The 27,436-nt window shown below is 44.2% G+C and overlaps 2 protein-coding genes across 4 annotated transcripts in view; both read right to left on the reverse strand.

Annotated features, from left to right (window-relative positions):
* Window positions 1–27,436, reverse strand: part of LOC109923573 (gastrula zinc finger protein XlCGF7.1-like) — a 243,819-nt gene that overhangs the window by 111,407 nt on the left and 104,976 nt on the right. The window lies entirely within an intron of this gene.
* On the reverse strand, window positions 4,503–19,447 carry LOC109920416 (zinc finger protein 239-like). 2 transcript variants are annotated; one of them, XM_048619163.1, is made up of 2 exons: window positions 19,336–19,447; window positions 4,503–6,701 (listed from the first exon to the last, which is right to left on the reverse strand). In XM_048619163.1, exon 2 carries the CDS (start codon window positions 6,590–6,592, stop codon window positions 5,414–5,416), a length of 1,179 nt encoding a protein of 392 aa, XP_048475120.1. In that variant the 5' UTR covers window positions 6,593–6,701; window positions 19,336–19,447; the 3' UTR covers window positions 4,503–5,413. The 2 variants fall into 2 exon arrangements, with proteins under 2 accessions (XP_048475120.1, XP_048475121.1); XM_048619164.1 differs by having other exon boundaries at window positions 19,143–19,377.

Here is a 27,436-nt window from a genome sequence, read left to right on the forward strand (position 1 = left end):
CTGGCCCAGGATGACAAGACATGCTCCCTGCTGCACATTGCCCCTCATTGTGGTCAGCAAACCTTTGGTTCAAAAAGTGAAATCTACTCAGGGTTATGAGTTTCTGCCCCGAGTCTTCATGTAGTTAACAGAGCCACAGACTTTTTGGACACATGGGGCAGGAGGTCCTATGGAGTAGTGGGTACAAAGGACAGGGTTTGCTTCCTTTTCTCACTTTGTGCTGCTGTTCTGCCTCATCAACAAGACATTGGAAGTGAAAGGTTAACGCAGCTTGATGGACAAGTTGTCTCCATTCTGAACAATTCTACCCTAACTTTATTTCAAGCTTTGTTTATTTCCAGCTCGCTTTTCTTTTTCCTCTAGTTCTTCGCCATTGCTAATTTCTTTTAATTCTCTACTCGTTCAATTTATTTATTTTTTTTCTTTCTCATTTCCTTTTTTCTGATTTAAAATAAATTTGAACAGAATCTTAGATAAATTCTGTCAATGACACACCAATTTTAGAATTCCCCCTTTTAATTCCAAATGTTGGTGAGGCACTTCAACAGTCTCCTCCTGACAATATCTAACTTTTATTTCAATGTTCAGTTTATTTGCTAGCTCTCTCAGTTCAACCTTAGACAAAGATTTCGTATAATTCACAGTTACAATTTCCTACTCCCAGAAAATCTTAGAAACCAACAGGTAGGTTGAAATTCAAATCTGTGGAATACAGTTCGCAACCACTTCTGTTTTCTCTTTATGCTCAGCACCTCCAGGATTTCATTTCAAAAGTTCACAGACCCCAGTCTTAAATTCAGCAAATTTCACTACAAAAAGAGCCTCCACTTTATTATCTCAGCTGATGATGAAACTGGACAAATCAGATGCCAGAGCGAAACCTGACTTGCTGGACTATAAAGTTTTATTCTTGCTGTGTGTTTACTGTGGTGGTCAGTCTCTGAATATAATAACAACAACAAAGAGACTGCCATTGAACCTTTAACAAAATAAAGTCAAAAAGTTTGTTGCACACACAGGAAATAAAAACCATGAACTATGTTACACAACATAAAATTATTCAAAATACTGTGGGTCTGGCATGGTACAGATTCGGGCCTGGTCTTCGCAGGGTGCTTGGCTTGGAGTGGTAGCAGCCACAGCCACCAGGATGCGGGGATGGAAGTAGTAACAGGTAAACTGAGCAAACACCACGAGAATCTGAAGATGTCATAGCTTCAAAATGGCAAAAAGATTTGTGACTACTGGCCATCTGACAATTACTGTTTAATCCTTTCTTATTTTACAGATTTAGAGCAGTGGAAACTTAGTTACAGTTAACTTTTTCATAACTTTAGAGGCAGAGTAGGAAGTCGAACAAAGTAAGTCTAATAAATCAAGTCTAATAAATCTAGTCTAAAAGGTGTTAATTGCTAATTTAAGCGATGTTAGGAGAGGCCAGCCAGGCTTGTCACATGTGGGGGAGTCCTGGATGCTGCAAGTTGAGATGACCACATGTGCAGAAAAAGTACTCCCAACTGCAGAAACTGGAGCTCTGGGTTTCGGAGCTCGAGCAGTGGTTGGAGACACTGTAGTGTATCCACGAGGCTGAAAGTTATGTGGATGGCACATTTAGAAAGGTCAATCATACAGCAGCTCAGGTATTAAAGGAAAGAAGGGAATGGGTGATCCCAGAGAGTCCAGAAAGAACACGTGGGTACTTCAGGGGTCCCACACGCTAACCGGTATTCCATTTTAGAAGCTGATGAGAGTGCTGGTACTTCAGGATACTGCCAGCCTAGCCTTTCCTCATAAGGCAATCCACTCATTCCAAGTATCAGTCAAGTAAACCTACTCTGCTTCCAACACATTAACATAGATATGGTGAACAGTACTATACACAGCACTCCAAATGCAGTCTTACCAACATCCTGTATAACTGGAGCATAACCTCCCTACTCTTGCATTCAGTTCCCCTCACAATAAAACATAACACTATTAGCCTTCCTGATTTCTTACTATACCTACATATTAACCTTCTGTGATTTATGCACTTGGACTCCAGATTTCTCTGCAACTCACAGCAGTACAGAAGAAGGCCTGCCTCACTTCCGATTTGATCATAAAGCTTTGGTTTCCCACCCCTTGATTGAAACTGGACGACTAATGTTTCTTGCAGAGCAGTTGTATCCAATTACAGATTTCCTCCCCGAAGCTCATTTTGGAGAACACACTCGTCATGTAGATGACATATTCTGACAAAGACCTTCTCCTGGTCCAGGCTGATGAGGCAGGTGACCACTTCCAGTTGTTTATTGAGGCAATTGTATCCCTGAATAGGGTGAAGCACTCAAAGGTTTACCTGTTGGGTACACCACAGGCCTGGTCAGTGTAACTCACCAGCTTCAGAGCAGAATGTTCAGCAGTGCATCCACAATTTCTAGAGCCACTTCCTTATGAAGTCGGGAATGTAGACTGTAGGGCCCTGAAGATTTATCATCTTTTAATCCCAGCAGTTTCCCCAGCACATTTTGCAGAATGGTACTGCCCATTCACTAGCCATTTTTCCTGTTTTACTTTTGTGCCAGACCCACCAAATGCAGATTGATTCTGTCCTTCAGAATTTTCTTCAAATAGTTTCCCTAATGCTGAGATTAGAATGACTGGCCTGGAGTTTCCTGATTTATTCAAGAACTCAGCAAGGAATCAAAAGGGACCTCACTGGCTGTCCTCCAGTTCTCCAGCATCTTTCCAAGTGCAAATTATACTGTAACAATACACTTGCTATGAATGCAAGTGAGAGATGTCTGTACTGAGAAATTTTTCCTTAAATTTTACCTAAAACCTGGCAGATAAATTTTACGCAAAATTATTCTTTTTTTTTATCAGTGACTATTTATGACATTTTATCGCTCTTGTAATCATTAATTCTACAGAAGGAAGTTATGGTTTTAGAAATTAAGACTATTTAGGGCTGGACGTTTGCTCACAAGCAGATAGTTTGCTTGTGCATCCACCTCCGGAGAACAAGTGGTCCAAATGGATTCTAATCCTGTGATGGTGGATGTGGTACCTGGTGGGTCTGCTGCCCCCAACATCAATCAGAAGCGGTCACCCTCAGAAGAAATTTCCTCAACTCTGTCTTAAATGAGCAACCTCATATTTTTAAATGATGACCGCTTATTCTAGATTCTCCAACTAGAGGAAACATCTTTTCCACCTGCACCTGGTCAAGTCCCCTCAGGATCCTATGTGCTTCAATAAAGTCATCTCTGATTCTTTTGAGCTGTATAGGATACATGCTTAGCCCGTCTAGACCTTCCTCCTAAGGCAATCTGTTCATTCCAAGTATTAGTCTAGTAAACCTACTCCACTTCCAAAACATTAACGCAAGTACGGTGGCCAGTACTGTATACGGCACTCCATATGCAGTCTTACCAACATCCTGCATAATTCAAGAATGACCTCCCTACTCTTGCATTCAATTCCACTCAGAATAAAATAGGACACTCTATCAATCCTCCTGATTACTTACATACACAGATTAACCTTCTGCGATTTGTGCTTTTGGACACCCAGATTTCTCTGCATCTCAGCGCTCTAGAACTTCACCATTTAGATAACGTTTCTTCATTATTTATAGCTGCCAATGGGCTGAGAAATGGCAAATGGAGTTTACCTTAGACAAACGTAAGGTGTTGTATTTTGGTAAGGCAAACCAGGATAGGACTTATCCAGTTCATGGAGTGTTGCCGAACTAAGAGACCTAGGGGTGCCAGTGCATAGTTCCTTGAAAGCAGAGTCGCAGCTAGACAAAATGTGAAGAAGATATTTGGCCTGCTTACCTTCATTGGTCAGAACAGTGAGTTTAGGAGTTGGGACGAAAGGTTGCGGCTGTACGGGACATTAGTGAGGCCAGCTTTAGAATATTGTGTACAATTCTGATCGTCCTTCTGTGACAAAGATGTTGTTAAACTTGAGAGTTTGCACAAAATATTTAGAAGGATGTTGCCATGACTAGAGGGTTTGAGTTTGAGTTTTCGGGAGAGGCTGAAGAGGCTGGCACTATTTTCTCTGGAGTATCGGATGCTGAGGGGTGACTTTATAGAGGTGTATAAAATCATGAGGGGCATGGATAGATTGAATAGCCAAGGTTTTTTTTCCTCCCCGAGAGTGGTGGGGGGGGGGGGGGGGGGGGGGGGGTCCAAAAAAGAACAGGTCTACATTTCAGGTGAGAAGGGAAAGATTTTAAAAAAAAAAGGACCTGAGGGGGTAACTTTTTCACCCAAAGAGGGTGGTGCATGTATAGAACAAGCTGCCAGAGGAAGTGATAGAGGCAAATACAATTACAACATTTAAAAGGCTTCTGGATGGGTATATGAATAGAGGGATATGGGCCAAATTCTGGCAAATGGGACTACGTCAGATTAGGACATCTGGTCAGCATGGACAAGTTGGACCAAAGGGTCTGTTTCCATGCTGTATGACTCTAAATGACAGCAAGAATAGTTTTTACCCTCATAGCAACCTTACAGACATTCAAACATCACTGAATGGTGCACACCAAATGTTCATTGCCCACAGCTACAATTGATTTCTCACTGACTTCGGAATACTTTAATCAAACACATGGCCTTACCATACAATCATCTTCTGACAGACTTTTACACCATTTTAAAATTTCTTTTCAGATTGCTGAGCACTTAAGCCATCACTGTCCAGTTTCCACTGACAAAAAAGACACACAGTCACTGACCGTCAGTTTGTTTTGTCCTTAAACAACTCAGCATGTTTTCCCACAGCTCTGACTGCTTTGGAGACAGGTACTAACAGCATATCTGTTTATACAGGCCATTTCTCTCTCTCAATAGACTTGTACATATGACTGTTCTCAATGACTTATATTGTTGCTAGATTCTTGGCAACTACAGTATTTTTCTCTTCAACCATTTTTCTTAATGCAATAAACTGTTAACCTCAAGGGTTTTAAAAGATTATTTTTCCAGTACAAATTAGAGAAAACAAACTACAGGTTATACTAGCTCCAGAGAGAAAACATCATCAATGAAACTGAAAATGATGACATCCCTTCTTTTACACAAAATTGAAATACATCGACAAGTACAGACAACACAGCTTTTACATCAATTCTCAATTTTAAAACTTAAGTTTGCAATCAACAGCAATATACTATGAATTTTCTTCACATTAGCCCGATACCTCACCTTATCAATTCTAATCCTAGACATCTCCAAATGAACAAACAAAATCCATTCACTGCAGTTACTTGTGGATTCACTTGTGTCTCAGGAGGTTGGAACGCTGAGTGAGTTCCTTTCCACATTCATAACAGTTGAATGGTCTATCCCTGGTGTGTATTTAAATGGCACAACTTTGTGAATGCCTTCTCCCCACTATGAAAACCCAGGTCTCTTTAAAGGGATGATGGGCTGAGTGACTTCCCACACTGAATAGATGTGGACAGTCTTTCCTTGGTATGAAGTTGCTTGTGTACAGTGAGGTCAGACGATCGCCTGAAGTCAGTCCCACAATGACAGCACGTGAATGGTCTTTCAATGATGTGAACACGTTGGTGGGACCTCAGGTCTCCAGACCTCTTAAAACACTTCCCACACTCTGGGCACTTAAAAGGTCTCTCATCAGTGTGAACTCGCTGATGTCTCTTCAATTCAGATAAGGTAGAGAATCCCTTGTCACACTTGGAGCAGGTGAATGGTCTCTCCCCAGTGTGAATTCGCTGGTGTTCAGTGAGCTGCGATGATCGCCTGAACCCAGTCCCGCAGTGAGAGCACTTAAATGGTCTCTCGTCAGTGTGAGCACGTCGATGTGATGTCAGATCCCCGGAATTTTTATAGCATTTCCCACAGTCTGGACATCTAAAATTCCTTTTGTCAGTGTGAACATTTTGATGGCGCATTAGCTCCCTGGAACTTTTAAAGCACTTCGCGCAGTTAGGACACTTAAAAGGTCTCTCCTCAGAGTGAACTCGCTGGTGTGCGACTAGGGTGGAAGAGCGAGAGAATCCCTTCCCACACTCAGGGCATGTGAACGGCTTCTCCCCAGTGTGAATTCGCTGGTGTAATGTGAGCTGAGATGATCGCCTGAACCCAGTCCCACAGTGAGAACATCTGAATGGTCTCTCATCTGTGTGAACACGTTGATGGGACATCAGTTCCCCAGACCTTTTGTAGCACTTCCCACAGTCTGTGCATTTAAAAGCTCTCTCATCAGTGTGAACTTGCTGATGTCTCATCAATTCAAACGTTGTAGCGAATCCCTTCTCACACTTGGAGCAGTGGAATGGTCTCTCCCCAGTGTGAACTCGCTGGTGTGTCAGCAGGTTGGATAACTGAGTGAATCCCTTTCCACATTGGGAACAGGGAAACGGCCTGACTCCTGTATGGCTGCGCCGATGAATTTCCAACTGGGATGGGGATTTGAAACCCTTTCCACAGTCCTCACATTTCCATGGTTTTTTCCCAGTGTGACTGCATTTATGTTTGGACTGGTCAAACGATTGTCTGAATCCTTGTCCACACACATAACACGTGTACGGTTTATCCCTAGTGGGAATGGTACTGCTTCCTTCCATGTTCACAGTCCACTGATGTTGAGGTTACAATAAATTAGGGTTCTCTATTAGATCCGGATGTGATATTTGGTTCCAGTTTCAGAACTGCAAAATGTCCTCTTCTAATAGCCTGTGTGAAATTGATTTACAGTGTAATAAAAAGACAAAAACCACAAATGCAGGTTGTGAAAATGAGCTGAATAAATCTGGTAATTTGTGGAAGTGGCACTAAAGGCAAAGTAACTGTGAAAGCTACCATTTTCATAGCATGTGAATGGGATAGTTAAGGCAGCAGAGGGACACTTGCTTTCATCAGTCATGTCATGGGGGTAATACAGCAAGAATGTAATGCTGGAACTGTATAGAGCATTAGTTAGGCCATAGCTGGAGTACTGTGTATAGTTCTGGTCACCTCACTTCAGTAAGGATGTTATAGAACTAGAGGGGGTACAGAGCAGGGGCATTAGGAGGTTGCATGCGATGGACTTTAAGGAGTGACTAAAAAAGGCTTGACATGTTCTCTTAAGAAAAAGGTGGAGTGGTGCATGATTGAGATGCATAAAATTATAAAAAGGAAATGTACAGGGTGAGTAGGGACCATCTGTTTCCCCTTAGTTATGAGATCAATCACGAAGGGACATAGTTTCAGGGTAAAGAGTAGGAGATTCAGAGAGGATTTCAGAAAAAAAAAAGAAACATTTTCACTCAGAGGGTGGTGGGAATCTGGAATGAGCTGTCTGATAAGGTAGTGGAGGCCTGAAAACATACAACCTTTAAAAAACATTTGGATGAACACTCGAAATATCATAACAGAGGATATATATGGGAACAGGAGAACAGCCTGACTCCTCTATGGCTACGCTGATGAATTTCTAACTGGGATGGGGTTTGAATCCCTTCCCAGACTTCATATTTCCACAGTTTTTCCCATGTGACTACATTAATGTTTTGACTGGTCAAACGATTGTCTGAATCCTCGTTCACACACATAACATGTGTACAGTTTATCCCCAGTATGAATAAAGTGAAGGAAATTGGAATTAAGCACTCCTTTAGTGGTAGTTATGTCAGTGCGAACTCGATGGGCCGAAGGGCCTCTTCTGCACCATATGACTCTCTGACTTGGTGTATAAACCAAACTGGTTCAGTGACTAAATGAGAGGAGATGGAGAGGCAGTGGGAAAGGAGAGGAATGTTATATACCAACAAAGGGGCCAGACTTTGACAGAGTCTCGCAAATCCTCAAACACCACCATGAAGGAAGACCAGGATAGCAGTTGTATATGAAAAGCGTGGAAACAGACCCTTCACACATCATGGTGCAGAGCTGGATGAACACAGCAGGCCAAGCAGCATCATAGGAGCAAAAAGGCTGGCATCCTTAGAAGAGGCTTCGCAGTGGGGTTAAAATTGAATCAGACACATCATCCTGACTTGTGCCATCCGATACGAAATAAGCAGAATGGTCCTCCATTTAAATACCGAAAAGACAGAAACCATCTTCTGCAACAAACTGTAAACTCCACTCCACATTCCTCTGCCTGAGTTTGAACCAAGGTAGAAAAACTAGAGGCTGGAGGAACATCGCGCTCTCCAATCAACCTGATTCAGCAAAATACAGACTGCTGACGATTGCGACTGCCCTTTGGAGATCATGTCTCCAAACTGACACTGTGCATGCTTTACCTCACAAAAGGGCTCAGATAATTGAAGGTAGCTCCGAACCAATAGGGAGAGACAGCAGGCCTGAAGGAGGGAGCATGGGTGGCTCCTCCGCCAACCATTGGCAATGATTCTTTCTGTGGACATCAATCTTCCTAAAAATCTTTCCCTGAGTAGAAAAAGAAATCCTTCAAACATTTCAACCCCTCTGCTCTGAAGAGAACAATGCCAGCTTCTCCAATTTCTGCACTGAATTGATAGCCCTCTCTGCTGATACAATTCTGGGAAATTGTCCCCGCATACTCTCCCAGGCCTTGACACCTTTCTAAAGGCTGGTGTTCACAATAAATCAGTCATTTGTAGTGAATCTGCTTATGTATATCCTGTATCCTTTAATAAGGCTAAGGATTATTAGATTATTCAGAAAAACTTCTTGATCAACTTGCCCTGTAACGTTCAAAGAATTGCGCTAACACTGATACAAGTCACCCTATTTAAATAGTGTACTATTCAGTTTATTCTGCTTCTCCTCATTCATCCTTCCAAAATTCATCATTGAGTGAAACATTTTGGAATATTCTGAGGGTGTGAATGATGCAAAATGAACACAAGTACTTGTTTCTTCTTTATAGCAGAATCAAAATTGCAAATTTGTTCCCAAGATTATGGTTCCCAGGAGTGCGATTCAGCATGACCTGTTTTACTACAGAGTCAACTTCAGCTGGCATCAGTGAATGAAGAGGAAAATTCCAGACAGCAGTTCTATCAAGGTTCATTGCAGGACCAATAGCTCAATCAGCTCCACTCAGTTCAGGAGACCTCAGTTTATGCCATGTCCACAGGAGAGTGTTCCTGCAGCACTTTATCCAACAACGCCAAACAAACAGGATTAATCAGCCAGAAACCGGGTTACTGTTTGTGAAATTTCACTGTCCGTAAACTGATGTCATGGTAGTGACAAGCTTGAATTTATATAACATGCTAAGTGCTTCATGAAAAAACATTTGACACCAAGCCAGAGTGGGTGATATTAGAAAGGATGCTTAATCAGACAGCCCATTTTTAACTAGCATCTTTAATTGGGAGACAGATATGGAGAGGTTTCGTACAGGAATTTGAGAGCTTCACAAAGTCATGGCCACCACTGGTGGAATAATTATAATGAATGAGACTAAAGAGGACAGAAAGCGAGGAGGGTATGTCTTTCAGAGGGTCCTATGATTGTTAATGACAAAAATAAGGATGGACAAAGCCAAAGAGGAAGTTGATAACAAAGGATTTGAATTTCAGAGGCTTTCCTTACCCGAGAACCAAAGTCAGTCAGTGAGCACAGGAGTGATAGGTGAACGGGGCTTGGTGTGAGACACAGGCGGTAGAGTTTTGAATAATCTCATGATTCTAGGTGTGGATAGGATGAATATGAAAGACTGATCAGAAATGTATTGGATCATCAGGTCTAAAACACAGAAATGAACAAGAGTTTTAGCAGCGGATGATCAGGGATGAGGTGAAGCCAAAAAATTGTTTTGGACATTGAAACCTCTGGTGTTAGTGATTGTGTGGATGTGTGGTTATTGTCAGTGCACATGTAGCAACTGATGGGTGGCATCAGCAAAAAACACCTTATTCACAATCTGCAGTTAACAGAACAGAGGGGCCAAGGATTGATCCAGGTGTGACAATGATGTATCAAGTGTGATGAATTACATCTCGGACAAGCCTCCAATTTTTTTTAATGGACCAGACCAAAGACCTTTCAAATACATCAAGGAGATAGCCTAGACTCTAACGTTTATCTTATTTAAAAGGCGACTGCAGGATTCTGTGTTCCAGATATAATTCAGTTGGTCAAACTGCTTGGCTTTATGCAAAACACACTTAACTCCTACACCCAGTTAAAATACAAACATTGGAAAGAAAAATTGGTATAAAACTTTAACTCTATTAGAAAACTTAACAGAACAACAAAATTATTTAACTGCAAAACAGCATCTATTCCAATATAGTAGCCAACCAAAAATATACACACTTGGCAAAGGCAGATTCAGAAAAATAGATTCTCTCTCTTGCAATGTTTCTCCAGTCCAGGAGAAACTTCTGGCAGAGAGAGTGTGCAGGCTTTTTTACTGTAGCTGATAGAGATGAAACAGCCTCCACACCCAACTTCAAAACACCAAGGAGGTAGCAAGAACTGCAGATGCTAGAGTCAGAATCAATACAATGTGAAGCTGGAGGAACATAGCAGGTCAAGCACCTTCAGAGGAGCAGGAAAGTCAACATTTCAGGTTTACACCCTTCATCAGGACCCCAACAACCGAAAAAAATAAACTAAAATCCTGATTCTGTGGGAGCCTGAACCCATCCATACATGCTGCTTCTACGGTTCTACTTCTTAAAAACATCCCAGGGCCTCACAAGCTGTTTATTGGCTTAGATATGAGAACCCAGCACTTCTGGCTCAAAACCTCTTCAAAAACAAACAGGACAAAATGCATTTCTTAAAGCCATCGTATCATCACACAGGTTTGATTTCAAGAAGCAGAGAGTTTGCTGCCTGATTCCCTTTGATTCCAGATATTACTTGGGATGCTTCATGCCAAACAAATTAACTGCAACACTGATATCAAGGGCTGTCACTCTGGAATTCAGGTCATTTTCCAATGGATGAACCAAGGCTGTAATGAAGTCAGGAGCTGAGTGGTCATGGTGGAATGCAAACTGAGCAGCATGTGCTGCTTGTTGATGGCATCTTGCATAACTATAGTGATGATTCAGAGCAGGCTGATGGGACAGTAATTGGCTGGGTTGGGTTTTTTTTTAAGAATGTACAGAACATACCAGGGCAACGTTCCACATTGTTCTGTAGACACCTGTGATGTAACTGCACTGGAACAGCTTGGCTTGGGAAGCAGCAAGTTCTGGACCACAAGCCTCCAGCACTATGGTCAGAATTTTGAGAGGGCCCATGGTTGAGACAGGATCCAGTAGCTCCAGCTACTTCATGATATCAGACAAGTGAACTAAGTTGGCTGAAGACTCGCATCTGTGATGTTGGGGACGACTGGCGGAGGCTGATATGGATCAGTCACTTGGGGCTTTTGACTGAAGATTGTTGTGAATGCTTCAACCTTAAGCTTTGCACTGATGTGCTGGGCTCTTCCAGTATTAAGGATGAGCACAGCCTCAGAGTGAAAGGATGACCCTTTAGGACTGAGATGAGGAGAAATTTCTTTGGCCGGAGGGTGGTGATTCTGTGGAACTCATTGCCATGGAGGGCTGTACAGGCCAAGTCATTGAGTGTATTCATGACAGAGATAGATTGGTAAGGGGATCAATGGTTACAGGATAAGGCAGAAGGAGGGAAAATGAGGTTGAAGAACATATCAACCATGATCAAATGGTGGGGCAGACTCGATGGGGCAAATAGCCTAATTCTGCTCCAATATCTTGTGGTCTTATGGTTATTGTGGGTAACATCAATCTGCACATAAATTGAGCAAATCAAATCAGTAACAATATTATACAGGACAAATTCCTGGAGTGTGCACGAGAAGCTTTTCTGGATCAACACTTTGAGGACCCAAATAGAGGACAGACTATCCTTGATTGCATTTTGTGTAATGGCTGGGAGTGGGTTAGCTTAGTTGGGCGGATGGCTGGTTTGTGATGCAGAATGACACCAACGGCATGTGCTCAATTCCTGTACTGGCTGAGGTCACCAAAGGTTGCACATTCTCAACCTTGCCTGAGACACGATGACCCTCAGGTTAAAGCACCATTTGTTTTCTCTCTCTCTCTCATTAGAGAGCAGTGCTATGGTCATCTGGGACAATTTGCAATTAAAGTTGCCACTTTAGTTGTATAACAAGAAGGCAATAATTGGTAATCTATCTGGGTGAGGCCCCTTGTGGAAGAATGAAGAATTCAATGATAGAAGTGTTCACTAAGATGGAGAGTGACAGAGTTGATTCTGAGAGGAGGGTCAAGATCCAAATAGAGGAAATTACGATAGCATGAGGCACGAGCAGACTACAAGAAATTGGGGAATATAACTTAAAGGGATGACAAACATTTAAAGAGCACTTGGAGGAACTGCAACTGTGGTTTATTCCTGTCTGGCACAAAATAAGACGGAAAAGGTGGCCCTGCCATGCCTAGCAAGTGAGATTAGGAATAATACTGGATCCAAGGAAGGGGCGTACAAATTGGCTAAGAAGAGCAGTTCAGATTTCAGCAAAAGAGGACTAATGATTGATGAAGAGGGGAAAAATAAACATACAAACTAATTGTATACAAACTAATTGTAAAAGCTTCTAAAGATACATTGAAGAGGAAGAAAGGATTAATAAACAAAGGACGAAATTCCAAAGAGTGAATACAGGAAATTAGGCAGGAACTTAAAAAGTAAGTCCTCAAGGGTAGTACGATCTGGATTACTCCTAGTGCCACGAGTTAGTGAGGGTGGGAATAGGAGGATAGAGCAGATGAATGTGTGGTGGAGGAGCTGGTGCAGGGGAGAAGGACTCACATTTTTGGATCATTGGAATGTTTTGTGGGATGGAAGTGACATGTAAAAGAAGGACTAATTGCACCTGAATTGGAAGGGAACTAATATACTGGCAGGGAGATTTGCTCGAGCTGCCCGGGAGGATTTAAACTAGTAAGGTAGTGAGGAAAGAGAGAGATCGGTCTGAGACTGATACATTGGGAAAAGGAATAAGTCAAATAGTCAGGGCAGGCAGGAACAAAACAGAGAATGGAGGTTGAACTGAGAAATTAAACCACATTTTATTTCAATGCAAAAGGCCTAACAGGTAAGGCAGATGAACTCTGGGCATGGTTGAGGATACAGGACTGGGACATCATTTTAATTACAGCGATGTGGCTCAGGGATGCAGGACTGGCAGTTTAATGTTCCAGAGTATAGATGCTAAAGGAAGGATAGAAAGGGAGGGGCAAGAGAACAGGGGAAGTGGCATTTTTGATTAGGGATAACATTACAGCTGTACTTAGCGAGGATATTCCTGGGAATAAGTCTAGGGAAGTTATTTGGGTGGAACTGAGAAATAAGAAAGGGATGATCACCTTATTGGATTTGGACTATAGATCCCTCAATCGTCAATGGGAAATTGAGAAAAATTTGTAAGGTGATCTCAATTATCTGTGAGAGTAAATAGGGTGGTAATGGTAGGGATGTTAACTTTCCAAACATAGACTGGGACTGCTGCGGTGTTCAGGGCTTGGACGGAGAGGAATTTGTTAAGTGTGTACAAGAAAAGTTTGAGTCAGTATGTGGATGTAAGGTGTGGGAAGGTGCAAAACTTGACCTACTCTTGGGAAATAAGGCAGGGCAGGTGACTGAGGTGTCAGTGGGGAAGCACACTGGGCCAGTGACCATAATTCTATTAGTTTTAAAATAGTGATGGAAAAGGATAGACGAGATCAGTTCTAAAATGGAGGAAGGCCAATTTTAACGGTATTAGGCAAGAACTTTCAATAGTGGATTGGGGCGGATGTTCGCAGGTAAAGGGACTGCTGGAAAATGGGAAGCCTTCAAAAATGAGATTCCATAGACAGTATGTTCCTTTTAGGGTGAAGGACAAGGCTGGTAGGTGGAGGGAATTCTGGATGACAAGAGAAATTAAGGTTTTGATTAAGAATAGTAAGGAAGGTTATGTCGGGTGTAGACAGAAGAGATTGAGCGAATCCCTAGAAGAGTGTAAAGGTAGTAGGAGTACACTCAAGAGGGGAAGTCAGGAGGGCAAAACAGAGACGCGAGATAGCTTTGGCAAATAGAGTTAAGGAGATTCTGAAGAGATTCTACAAATATGTTAAGGACAAAAGGGTAACTAGGGAGAGATTGGGGCCCCTTAAAGATCAGCAAGACCGGCTAGGTGTGGTACCACAGGAGGTGACAGAGACACTAAATGAGTATTTTCCATCAGTGTTTACTGTGCAGAAGGATATGGAAGATGGAGAACGTGGGGGAAATAAATAGTGACATCTTGAAAAATGTCCATATTACAGAGGAGATGGTCCCACGTTGGAAGTTTTAAAATGTATAAAAGATGAATAAATCCCTGGGACCTGATCAGGTGTGCCCTAGAGCTCTGAGGGAAGCTAGCATAGTGATTGCTGGGCCCCTTGCTGAGATATTTGTAGCATCGATAGCCACAAATGTGGTGCCAGAAGACTGAAGGTTGGCTAACGTGATGCCACTATTTACGAAAGATGGTAAGGAAAAGCCAGGGAACTATAGACCGGTGAACCTGACATCAGTGGTGGGCAAGTTGTCCTGAAGGACAGGATTTACATGTATTTGGAAAGGCAAGGACTGATTAGGGATAGACAACATTGCTTTGTACGTGGGAAATAATGTCTCACTAACTTGACTGAGTTTTTCGAAGTAGTAACAAAGAGGATTGATGAGGGCAGAGCTGTGGACATGATCTAAATGGACTTCAGTAGGCATTTGACAAGGTTCCTTGTGCTAAACTGGTTAGCAACATTAGCTCACACGGAAAAGAGGGAGAACTAGCTATTTTGGTACAGACCTGGCTTGAAGGTAAAAGACAGAGTATCGAGGCCTGTGACCAGCGGTGTGCCACAAGGGTCAGTGCTGGGTCCACTGCCTTTCGTCATTTATATGAATGATTTGGATGTGAATACAGGGTGTACAGTAAGTAAGTTTGCAGATGTCACCAAAATTGGAGGTGTAGTGTACAGCAAAGAATACAACAGGATCTTGATCGGATGGGCCAACAGACTGAGGACTGGCAGATGGAGTTTAATTTAGATAAATGTGGAGTGCTGCATTTTCAAAAGACAAATCAGGGCAGACCTTGTACACTTAATGGTAAGGTCCTGGGGAGCGTTGCTGAACAAAGACCTTGGAGTGCAGGTGCATAATTCCTCCAAATTGGAGTCGTGGGTAGATAGCACAGTAAAGGCGGCGTTTGGTATGCTTGCCTTTACTGGTCAGAGCATCGGGTATAGGAGTTCGGAGGTCATATTGTAGCTGTACAGGAGATTGGTTAAGCCACTATTGGAATACTGTGTGCATTTCTGGTCTAGAAATGATATTGTGAAACTTGAAAGGGTTCAGAAAAGGTTTACAAGGATGTTGCCAGAATTGGAGGGTTTGAGCGAGAGGGAGAAGCTGAATAGACTGGGGCTATTTTTTCTGGGGCATCAGAGGCTGTGGGGTGACCTTATAAGAGGTTTATAAAATCATGAGGGGCATGAATAGGGTAAATAGACAAGGCCTTTTCCCTGGGGTGGGGGAGTCCAAAAACAGAAGGCATAATTTAAGGTGAAAGGGGAAAGATTTAAAAGGGATCTAAGAGGCAACATTTTCACACAGAGGGTGGTGAGTGTATGGAATCAGCTGCCAGTGGAAGTGCTGGAGGCTGGTACAGTTACAACATTTAAAAGGCATCTGGATGGGTGATTGAACAGGAAGGGTTTAGAGGGATATGGGCCAAGTGCTGGCAAATGGCACTAGATTTATTTAAGATGCATGGTTGGCATGGACGAGTTGGGTTGAAAGTTCTGTTTCCATGCTGTATATCTCTATTACTCTAAATCCCTTACAATCAGAAACAGGGGAAGTCACAATGTGGAATAAAGACTTGGCAGACCAATTATCTGCATATTTTGGTTCTGTCATCACAAAAGGATACAGAAATAATATCCCTAAAATGCTGGGGAACACACGAGAGGGAGGAACTGAAGGAAATCGGTATTAGTAGGGAAATGGTGATGGAATTAAAGACCAACAAATCTTAGTACCTGGTAATCTACACCCCAGAGTACTCAGCAAAGTGGCCCAAGGTAGGATATATTCTGAAACTAGGGGCTTGAATCTAAATCGAGGAAATTGATGGTCATCTTTCAAGATTCTACAGACTCTGGAACAATTCCTATGGATTGGAGAGGAGCTAATGTATCCACACTATTTAAAAAAGCAAGTAGACAGAAAACAGGGAATTATATACCAGTTAGCTTAACACTGCAAAACAGTGACAGGACCGGACAGTCAATCAGCATGAATTTATGAAAGGGAAATGAGAAACAAGACTTGTTTGTCCATATACACAAGTTGCTGAAAGGAAGCATGCGGGTGCAGCAGGATGTGAAGAGGCAAATGGTATGGTGGCCTTCATTGTGAGAAAATTTGAGTACAGGTGCAGGGATGTCTTGTTGCAATTGTACAGGATCATGATGAGACCACACCTGGAGTATTGTTTGCAAGTTTGGAATGTGTATCTGACAAAGGATGTTCTGGCTATGGAGACTGTACAAAGATTTACCAGACTGATTCGTGGGATAACAGGACTGACATATGAGGACATAATAGATTGGTTAGGACGAAATTCACTGGAGTTTAGAAGAAATGTGGAAGGATCTCCCAGAAACCAATAAAATTCTAACAGGACTAACAAGGTAGATGCGGGAAGGATGCTCTTAATGACCAGGGAGTCTAGAATCGAAGGGTCACAGATTAAGAATATGAGGTAGGCCGTTTAGGACTGAATTGAGGCAAAATTTCTGTAGTCAGAGACTGGTGAGCCTGTGGAATTCACGGCCTCAGCAAGCAGTTCAGGCCAAAACATTGGATGTTTCCAAGAAGACAGATATAGTTCTGACGACTAAAAGGATCAAAAGTAGGAAGGGGCTAAGTAGCATGATCAGCCATGATCATACTGAATAGTGGAGCAGAATCGAACGCTACAATGACTTATTCCTGCTTTGATTTTGTACGTTTCTATTCTGTTAAAGGTGGGATATAAAGACAAAATGATTGTAACTGACACAGATGTCAGCACTACTTCATCACTGGATGAAAGTCCTGTAACTCCTTACCGAACACTAATCTGGCAGCAGCTTCACCACATGGACTGCAGCAGTTCAAAAAGGTTAAAGATGTGCAGTGATTTTGGAAGCTTCTGGACTGGCTGTTCTGTCTCTTGTTTTCTATACAGTTCTCAAATTGCTCAACGTTCTGAGAAAAGCAGCACAGTGTGTAGGAAATACGAAAATATCTTTGGAAATTTGCTGATACTGAGGGAAAGGGAGGAGTGGGATGGGAGCGAGGTGAAGGGGAACAGCGAGAGAAACAATGAGCCAGGTTTTCATGGTGGGGTGGCAGACAAAGAACGACCCTAATTTCCAAACCCTTCCCACCTTGCTCCATTCTCTCAGCAGTGAGGAAAAAAAAAATGGGCCAGCGATTTGTGGTGGGGGCTCAGGTGAAGAATGGTCCCAATTTCCAAACTCCCCACCCCACTCAGTTCTCTTCCCTCCATTGTCTCAGCCTCTTTCACATTGTCATTGAACTGGCTGCCAAAGGTGTGCATGTGGACACTTTTGCATCAATCTCTGTCACTGGCACCTGCACAAGCAGCTCCCAACAGCATACTACACATACTCCTCGGTGGACACAGTATTGATTTAACCCAAGAACCTTTATTTCCAGCCCCATTCACACCAAAGACAGATAAACAAACAGTTAAGTGATAAATTAAAAAGTTCAAAAAAAAAACTGACCAGATTACTTAATCAGTTTCCATGATGCATCGTTTCACAGATACATAGGATTGTCAAATCTCCACGCTGTAGCATTTACAGCCAAACTAATTTTCTCACAAAGCCCCAGTTCAAAAAGCTGCAGCCCTTCCTTCTGCTTGATTATGTCCTCTCCAAGATTTGCTGGCACCAGTTCCCAGATACTGACCTCATTTATGGCCAAAAGAGTCTACTGAATTTTGATCAGGAATCAACTTGCAATTCACTTCCAGGCTTGGCCTCAAAAACAACAGCTTCTTCATAATTTTTAAAACAAGTTGCTGCTCACAGTCCAAAGCTTACCGTTCAGCTCTCACATTCAATTCAAAAATGATTCTATTAAAAAAATCAGTGAGGATTCTAACACAGTCTACAATGGAATGACCTTTAACCAGTGACACAGATTGAGTGAGGGGCAAATTGATCTTACTGAAGCAAATCAGATTCTGAAGGGGCTTGACATGGTAATTGCCGAGAGGATGTTCCCTCTCACTGGAGAATCTAGGATGAGAAAGCACAGTCTAGAATAAAGGCGCCAACTTGAAGCTGAAGTGAGGAGGATTTTCTTCTGAGGGTTGAGAATCTTTGGAACTTCTTGCCAGGCAAAGTCATTGTGTATATTTAAGGCTGAGATAGATTCTTGATCAGTTGGGGAATCAGGGGTTATGGGCAAAATACCAGAAAATGGATACGAGGAATGTCAGATCAGCCACAATCCAGTTGAATGGTGGAACACACTTGAGGGACCAAATGGTCTACTCCTGTTCATATTACATATGGTCTTACAGTAGACTGTTGAAAGAAGTGTACGACAGCCTCAGTGACAGTGTTCCAGTGAACTGACTGTTGAAAGAGCTGTTTCATAGACTGAAATAAAATCACACTGCATACCATCGAGAGAAACTACATGAATGTTCTGTCCACTGAATTAAAATATATCTGATCATTCAGCCAGGAGAGACAGAGACCCTTACACTATGGAGTTCCTGTGGAAATATCTGAACAGTGACAGGGATACAGTTGCCTGAGATGGCCACCCAATACTGCAGTCACAGCGGGGGCGACCCATTCCCCTGCTCCATGTGCAGGAAAGATTCAGTCAGATATCCAGCTGCTGAGGCACCTGTAAGTTTACGGGGGGGGGTTTTAAACAGGAGTTGGATTCTGGTGGGATTTTATCTGCTTTTTATTATATCCAGCTTCATATTGCACTTTTACCGCAGTAACCCTTCCCACCAGCAGTAATTAAACAAAAACAGCAGATCCCCCAGGTGGGGACATTGGGTCAGATGGGGTTTGGTGGGGTGGTGGGAAAAGAGGTTACACAGCCCCACCCACTCACCGTTACATCACTGCGCCTGCGCACTCCCCCTAACGCTGAACCGTTGACCGCAGCCTGTTTCTAGGACGGAGTCTGAGGCTCTCTGCGGCCTAAATCGAGGCACCGGAAAACCCATGTTTGGAACTTGCACCTAATTTGGGCCATCATGAAACCTTCTTGCTGGACGCTGCTCTCCTCTTTTTCTTTTACTCACCGCCTTTAGAAATGAGACACGAACATTTCTTTCCAGACATCACTCACGGCACGCATGCTCACAATAACAATTAACTGTGCGCTTGCCCTAGCACCACGTGCCAGTCTTGGTTGATGACGTTCTTGACCGATTGCAACCAAGGGGCGGGGCTGGAGGACCGTGCTGGTCCGGCTGGTCGTCCAGCCAATCAGAGAGAATGAGGGACAACAAGGTGCAGGGCTGGATGAACACAGCAGGCCAAGCAGCATCATAGGAGCAGAGAGGCTGACGTTTCGGGCCTAGACCCTTCATCAGAAAAGGGGGAGGGGGGTTCCGAAATAAATAGGGAGAGAGTGGGAGGGGGATAGAGGAGAGGAAACAAACAGGTCGAAGAGGCGGGGATGGAGCCAGTAAAGGTGAGTGTAGGTAGGGAGTTAGGAAGGGGATAGGTCAGTCCAGGGAGGACGGACAGGTCAAGGGGGCGGGATGAGGTTAGTCGGTAGGAGATGGAGGTGCGGCTTGAGGTGGGAGGAGGGGATAGGTGGGAGGAAGAACAGGTTAGGGAGGCAGGGATGAGCTGGACTGGTTTTGGGATGCGGTAGGGGGAGGGGAGATTTTGAAACTTGTGAAATCCACATTGATACCATTAGGCTGCAGGGTTCCCAAGCAGAATATGAGTTGCTGTTCATGCAACCTTCGGGTGGCATCGTTGTGGCACTGCAGGAGGCCCAGGATGGACATGTCGTCTGAGGAATGGGAGGGGGAATTGAAATGGTTTGCGACTGGGAGGTGCAGTTGTTTATTGCGAACCAAGCGTAGGTGTTCTGCAAAGCGGTCCCCGAGCCTCCGCTTGGTTTCCCCGATGTAGAGGAAGCAACACCGGGTACAGCGGATGCAGTATACCACATTGGCAGATGTGCAGGTGAACATCTGCTTGATGTGGAAAGTCTTCTTGGGGCCTGGGATGGGGGTGAGGGAGGAGGTATGGGGGCAGGTGTAGCACTTCCTGCGGTTGCAGGGAAAAGTGCCGGGTGTGGTGGAGCTGGAGGGGAGTGTGGAGCAGACAAGGGAGTCACGGAGAGAGTTGTCCCTCCGGAAAGCAGATAAGGGTGGGGAGGGAAAGATGTCTTTGGTGGTGGGGTCGGATTGCAGATGGCGGATGTGTCGGAGGATGATGCGTTGGATCCGGAGGTTGGTGGGGTGGTACGTGAGGACGAGGGGGATTCTTTTTTGGTTCTTATTGTGTGGACGGGGTGTGAGGGATGAGGTGCGGGAGATGTGGGAGACACGGTTGAGGGCGTTCTCGACCACCGAGGGGGGGAAGTTACGGTCCTTGAAAAACGAGGACAACTGAGATGTACGGGAGTGGAATGCCTCATCCTGGGAGCAGATGTGGCGGAGGCGAAGGAATTGGGAATAGGGGATAGCATTTTTGCAGGAAGGTGGGTGGGAGGACGAGTATTCTAGGTAGCTGTGGGAGTCGGTGGGCTTGAAATGAATATCGGTTTCTCAGTGGTTGCCCGATATGGAGACAGAGAGGTCCAGGAAGGGGAGAGAGGTGTTGGAGATGGTCCAGGTAAACTTAAGGTTGGGGTGGAAGGTGTTAGTGAAGTGGATGAACTGTTCGAACTCCTCGTGGGAGCACGAGGCGGCGCCGATACAGTCGTCAATGTAATGGAGGAAGAGGTGGGGTTTAGGGCCGGTGTAGGTACGGAAGAGGGATTGTTCCACGAAACCTACAAAGAGGCAGGCGTAGCTTTGGCCCATGCGGGTACCCATGGCTACCCCCTTTGTAGGAAGTGGGAGGAATTGAAAGAGAAGTTGTTGAGTGTGAGGACGAGTTCGGCTAAGCGGATGAGGGTATCAGTGGAGGGGGACTGGTCGGGCCTGCGGGACATTAAGAAGCGGAGGGCCTTAAGGCCATCTGCATGGGGAATGCAGGTGTAGAGGGACTGGACGTCCATGGTAAAGATGAGGTGTTGGGGACTGGGGAATTGGAAGTTCTGGAGGAGGTGGAGGGCGTGGGTGGTGTCACGGACATAGGTAGGGAGTTCCTGGACCGGGGGGAGAAAATGGAGTCTAGATAGTTGGAGATCAGTTCGGTGGGGCAGGAGCAGGCGGAGACAATGGGTCGACCAGGGCATTCAGGTTTGTGGATTTTGGGAAGGAGATAGAAGCGGGCAGTGCGAGGTTGGGGAACGATGAGGTTGGAGGCCGTGGATGGGAGGTCACCTGAGGTGATGAGGTTGTGGATGGTTTGGGAGATGATGGTTTGGTGCTCAGGGGTGGGGTCATGATCAAGGGGGCGGTAGGAGGAGGTGTCGGAGAGTTGGCGTCTGGCCTCGGCAATGTAGAGGTCAGTGCGCCATACTACAACTGCGCCTCCCTTGTCCGCTTTGCAGAACACCTACGCTCGGTTCACAATAAACAACTGCACCTCCCAGTCGTGAACCATTTCAACTCCCCTTCCCATTCCTCAGACGACATGTCCATCCTGGGCCTCCTGCAGTGCCACAACGATGCCACCCGAAGGTTGCATGAACAGCAACTCATATTCCGCTTGGGAACCCTGCAGCCCAATGGTATCAATGTGGATTTCACAAGTTTCAAAATCTCCCCTCCCCCTACCGCATCCCAAAACCAGTCCAGCTCATCCCTGCCTCCCTAACCTGTTCTTCCTCCCACCTATCCCCTCCTCCCACCTCAAGCCGCACCTCCATCTCCTACCGACCAACCTCATCCCACCCCCTTGACCTGTCCGTCCTCCGTGGACTGACCTATCCCCTTCCTAACTCCCTACCTACACTCACCTTTACTGGCTCCATGCCCGCCTCTTCGACCTGTTTGTTTCCTCTCCTCTATCCCTCTTCTATCCGCCTTCCACTCTCTCCCTATTTATTTCGGAACCCCCTTCCCCTCCCCCTTTTCTGATGAAGGGTCTAGGCCCAAAACGTCAGCCTCTCTGCTCCTGTGATGCTGCTTGGCCTGCTGTGTTCGTCCAGCCCTGCACCTTGTCTCGGATTCTCCAGCATCTGCAGTTCCTACTATCTCGGAGAGAATGAGGGGCGGGGCGAACACCCTGACCAATTAGGAAGTGTGGGTGACTGGTGCTCCAACCTATCGATGCCAGGTTTATTTAAAATCCCACGTGTGAACTCCACTTGACGATGGTGCAGCGCTCTTGATAGCTTGTAATTTTTAACAGGCCTATTGGACTATAACCTGGTGTCCTGTGATTTGTGTCTTTGACCACACCAGAACCCAAAACACCTCTCGCTTTACCCCAATGATACCTGGACTCAAGGGTTATATTATGAGCGCAGGTTGCAGAAATCAGTCTGAGATTCATTATGGCACAGAAAGAAGTAATTTAGCCATATTTCATCAATGCCAACTTTCTGTCTTGAAACACAGCCTCTCTGATTCCCCTGCTGTCTCCCCAAAGTTGCGCAAGTTTATTTCCCTTAAATGTTTATCTAATTTCCTTATTCAAGTCATTGATTCTCTTCGTTTCCACCGATAAGCAGAAAGGACTACTAATCACACTGGGGGGAAAAAAAGAGCTTTATTCTCCCTGTATTTGCTGTTGCTGGAATAACTCAGTTGGGACTACTTTAGCCTGAAGATGTAAAGGTTCCTGGTTCTATTCTAGGTTTCACCAGTCAATTTTTGGCAGCATTATGTCTCAGTGGTTTGCATTGCTGCCTCACAGCACCAGGAACCCATGTTTGATTCCAGCCTCGGGCGAATGTCTGTGTGGAGTTTGAACGTTCTCATTTTGACTGCATGGGTTTCTTCCCATGGTCCAAAGATGGGCAGGTTAGGTTGATTGGACATGCTAAAAAATTGCTCCATTTGGTCGAGGGATGTGCATGTTAGGTGGGTGGGTGGAAGAGTCTGGATGGTATGCTCTTCAGAAGGTCGTTGCTGACTCTATGAGCTGAACGGCTTCTTTCTGCACTGTAGGGATTCTAGGATTCTCTCACTAGTCCATCTTTAAGTTGGTTGGGCTTAATACAGTACCCAACGTTTTACAACTTACATAAAACACTCACCTGAAGAGATTGAAAGCAGGATAGTTAAGGATGAATAGAAAACTATGCTGTGATGAAGACATGACAATGCAGGCAGATGTAGATAGATTTAGTGTATGGGCGAACTAGCTTGCAGATGGGGTATGATGTAGGAAAATGGAAAGTCACTTGCTTTAGCAGGAAGAGTAAATAAGAGCAGAATTTTCCCTAAATGGGGAATGACTGCAGAATTCTGAGGTGCAGAGGGATTTAAAGTTATAAAAGGTATGAGTCACAAAGTTAGTATGCGGATTTGACATGTAAACAAGAAACCTAATTGGCTGCCTGCTTTATTATTAGGAGCAACTGAGCAACTCAGAGACAGTAAGAACTGCCGATGCTGGAATCAGAGATAACACAGTGTGGAGCTGGAGGAGCACAGTGGGCCAGGCAACATCAGAGGACTGGGAAAGTTGACATTTCTTTGGAAGGGTCCCGACCTGAAATGTCAATTTTCCTGCTCCTCTGATGCTGCCTGGCCCACTGTGTTCCTCCAGTTCCACACTGAGTTATCTATAAATGTAAGGAAGTTCTGCTTCATTTGTGCAGGGAATTGCTGAGATCACATTTCAGTTACTGTGTGCAGATGTGGTCTTCTTCTGTAAATATACTGGCAGTGATTCAGAGGCGGTTTAGGAGATTGATCCTACCTTTTCTCCCTGATCCAGTCCCTGCCCAGCTGCATCTTGATTCCTTGAGGCTTTATGCCAGTTTCAGAATTCCCAGTTTGCAGACTTAAGCTGCCTCCTCTTTACCATGGATGTGCAATCCCTTTACATGTCCATCCCCACCAGGATGGTCTCAGGGCTCTCCACTTATTCCTGGAGCAAAGGCCTGAACAGTCTCAACCCACCACAACCTTCGTCCACTTATCCGAGCACGTCCTCACCCTCAGCAAACTCTCTTTTAACTCCTCTCAATTTCTTCAGGTCAGAGGGGTAGCCATGCGTGCCCACATGGGTCTCAGTTATGCCTGTCTCTTCGTGGGGTACATAGAACATTCCTTGTTTCAGATCTATTCGAGCCCCCGGCCACAACTCGTTCTCTGATATATCAGTGATATCATCGGTGCTGCTTCCCTCTCTCATCTGGTATCAGAAATGTTCATTAATTTCGCTTCCAACTTGCAACCCACTCTCATTTTCATAGTCTATCTCTGACTCCTTCCTTCCATTCCTTGACATCTCTGTTTCCATTTCTGGGGATAGACTGGCCACTAACATCCACTATAAACCCACTGACTCCCACAGCTACCTGGACTACACATCCTCACACCCTGCTTCCTGCAAAGACTCCATCCCATTCTCTCACTTCCTCCATCTCCATCACATATGTTCCAATGAGGCCAACTTCGATGAGGGAGCCTGCGAAATGTCCACCTTCTTCCTCAACCGAGGATTCCCCAGCACCGTTGTTAACGGGGCCCTCAACCAGGTCGGTTGTCTAAGAAGGATAAATTGGGCAAGCAAGAAAGAGAGGGCGGTGGATTAGAACTGCTGACGTAATGTGATTGTCAGCAAGGTTATCAGCTCTGTTGAAGTAGAATCTGTAGGAGTTGAGCTTAGAAACACCAATGGGCAGAAAATTGTAGTATTGTATATCGACCCCAAACTGCAGTAGCAATATTGGGGAAGGAATTAGAATGGAATTTAGAGATGCAAGTAATCAAGTTATGGCTGTAATTATAGGTGACTTTAATGTGTACATGTATTCGACAAAGCATATCAGTAGCAATATGATAAAGAGGAATTCTTAGTGCGTATATGGGACAGTTTTATGAATCAATATGTTGATGAAGCAATTGGGCACTGGGTAATGAGAAAGGAATAATTGACAATCTCACTGAACATGGGCCTTAGGAAAGATTGACCACAATAGAATACAATTCTTCATTAAGATGGAGAGTGATGTTGTTGTTTCTGAGGCTAGGGTCCTGTAACTAAATAAAGGAAATTATAATGGTATGAGGCATGAGCTAGTTTTGATAAATTTTGGATCAGTATTTAAATGGTTGATGGGAGATAGGTAATGGCAAACATTTAAAGAGTGCATGGACTACAAAAGTTGTTCATCCCATTCGGTACAAAAACAATGTGGGAAACGTAGTCAAACCATGGTAAGACAGGGAAATTATGGTTAGTATTAAATTTAAAGAAACTGCATATAAATTGGCCAAATAAAACAACAGACCTGATGACTGGGAACAGTTTAGATTTCAGCAAGGGAAACAAAGGGATTGATTAAGAGTCAGAAAATAGAGTATGAGAGTTTGCTTGCAGGGACCATACAAACCAATAGTTCTTTTAATTTATTCACAGCATGTGGGCATTGCTGGCTAGGCCAGCGTTTACTGCCCATCCCTGCCTGCCCAGAGGGCTGTCAAGAGTCAACTGTATTGCTAAGGGGCTGGAGTTATGTCTAAACCAGACTGGCTTAGGACCGGGTAAGGACATTAGGGAACCAGGTGGGCTTTTCATGATGATCAACAAGGGTTTCATGGTCATCATTCAACTCTTAAATTAATATTGATAGTAAAAGATTATATAGGGTCTCCTACAATCATAATGCTTTATGAAGTGATGGCAGATCAATTAAACATGCCTCATGCCTTCAGAAAGGATGCAAATAACATCCCAAAAATAAGGGGAATCACAGGGTTTAATGGGAAGGAGGAATGGAAAGAAATCAGTATTAATAGGAAAATTATACTGAGGAAACTAATGGGATTAAACCAAGTTAGTCCTCAGAGTCTCATGACCTTCATCCCGAAGTAGCTCAAGAAGTGGCCCTAGAAATAGCAGATGCACTAGTGGGTTATCTTCAAAACTTCTATAGACTCTGGAACAGTTCCTACTGATTGGAGGGTAGCTAACATAACCCTGTTATTTCAGAAGGGAGGCAGAGAGAAAAAAGTGAATTTGCATGACACTGGTAGTGGGGCAAATGCTAGTGTCTACTATAAAAGGTGAGTCAAAATCCTGAATACCCACCCTAACAGCATTGTGGGTCTAACTACAGCACATGGACCACAGCAGTTCAAGAAGGGAGTTCACCACCACCTTCACAAAGGCAACTACGGCCAGCCAGTGATGCCCACGTTGCATGACTGAATTTAAAAAAAAACATTTTCAGGTCAAGTTTAACATGGAATTGAAGCCTAGATAGATCAGCTGTGACCTTTGAGGCTCAAGGGGCCGAATGAACTACTACTGTTTCTATTTTGAATGTTCTCTACCTCTTCTCTACCCAAAGTGCATCATCTCACCAGGAATGTTGTATTCCCTGGAATTTAGAAGGATGAGGAATGATTTGATTAAAATTGTCCAGATGTTAATTGAAGCTGGTCAGGTAGATGCAGAGGAGTTATTTCCACTGGGTGGGTGAAGTGGGAGCTCAAACACCCTCCTCACCCCAGTAACTGGACAAGACTCGAGTTTCCTTGGTCACCAGTTTATTTGAACATATGAATAGGGAACATGAGTAGGCCATCCGGCCCTTAGAGCCTGCTCTGCCGTTCAATAACATCATGGCTGATCTGATTTCAAACTCAACTCTATATGCCTGCATATCCCACTAATCTTTCATCATCTTGGTCATTAAGAATCTATCTGCCTCTGCCTTAAAAATATTTGAAGATTCAGCACCCACTGACTTTTAAGGAAGCAAATTCCAAGACACTGAGCCCTCAGTGTAATGAAGTGTAATGAACTGTTTCCTCATCTCTGTTTTAACATGCTCACCCATATTTTTCAACCAGTTCTAGATTCTCCGACAAGAGAAAACATGTTTTCAACATCCACCTGGTCAGGTACCCTCAGGATCTTTTATGTCTCAGTCTTCTCTTTCTCTTCTAAACTCCAGAGGATACAGGCCTAGCCTGTCTAGCCCTTCCTAGGAAGGCAATCCACTCATTCTAGGTACGAGTTCATTAAACCTTCTTTTAATGTATTAACAACCTCTCATAAGTACGGACGCCAGTACTGAACACAGTACTCCAGGTGCAGTCTCATCTGTGTGCAAGGGAGATTGCACATTTCCAAAGATGGGCC

Source organism: Rhincodon typus, chromosome 42, assembly GCF_021869965.1.
Source record: "Rhincodon typus isolate 14 chromosome 42, sRhiTyp1.1, whole genome shotgun sequence".
In the NCBI taxonomy this organism is placed as follows: domain Eukaryota; kingdom Metazoa; phylum Chordata; class Chondrichthyes; order Orectolobiformes; family Rhincodontidae; genus Rhincodon; species Rhincodon typus.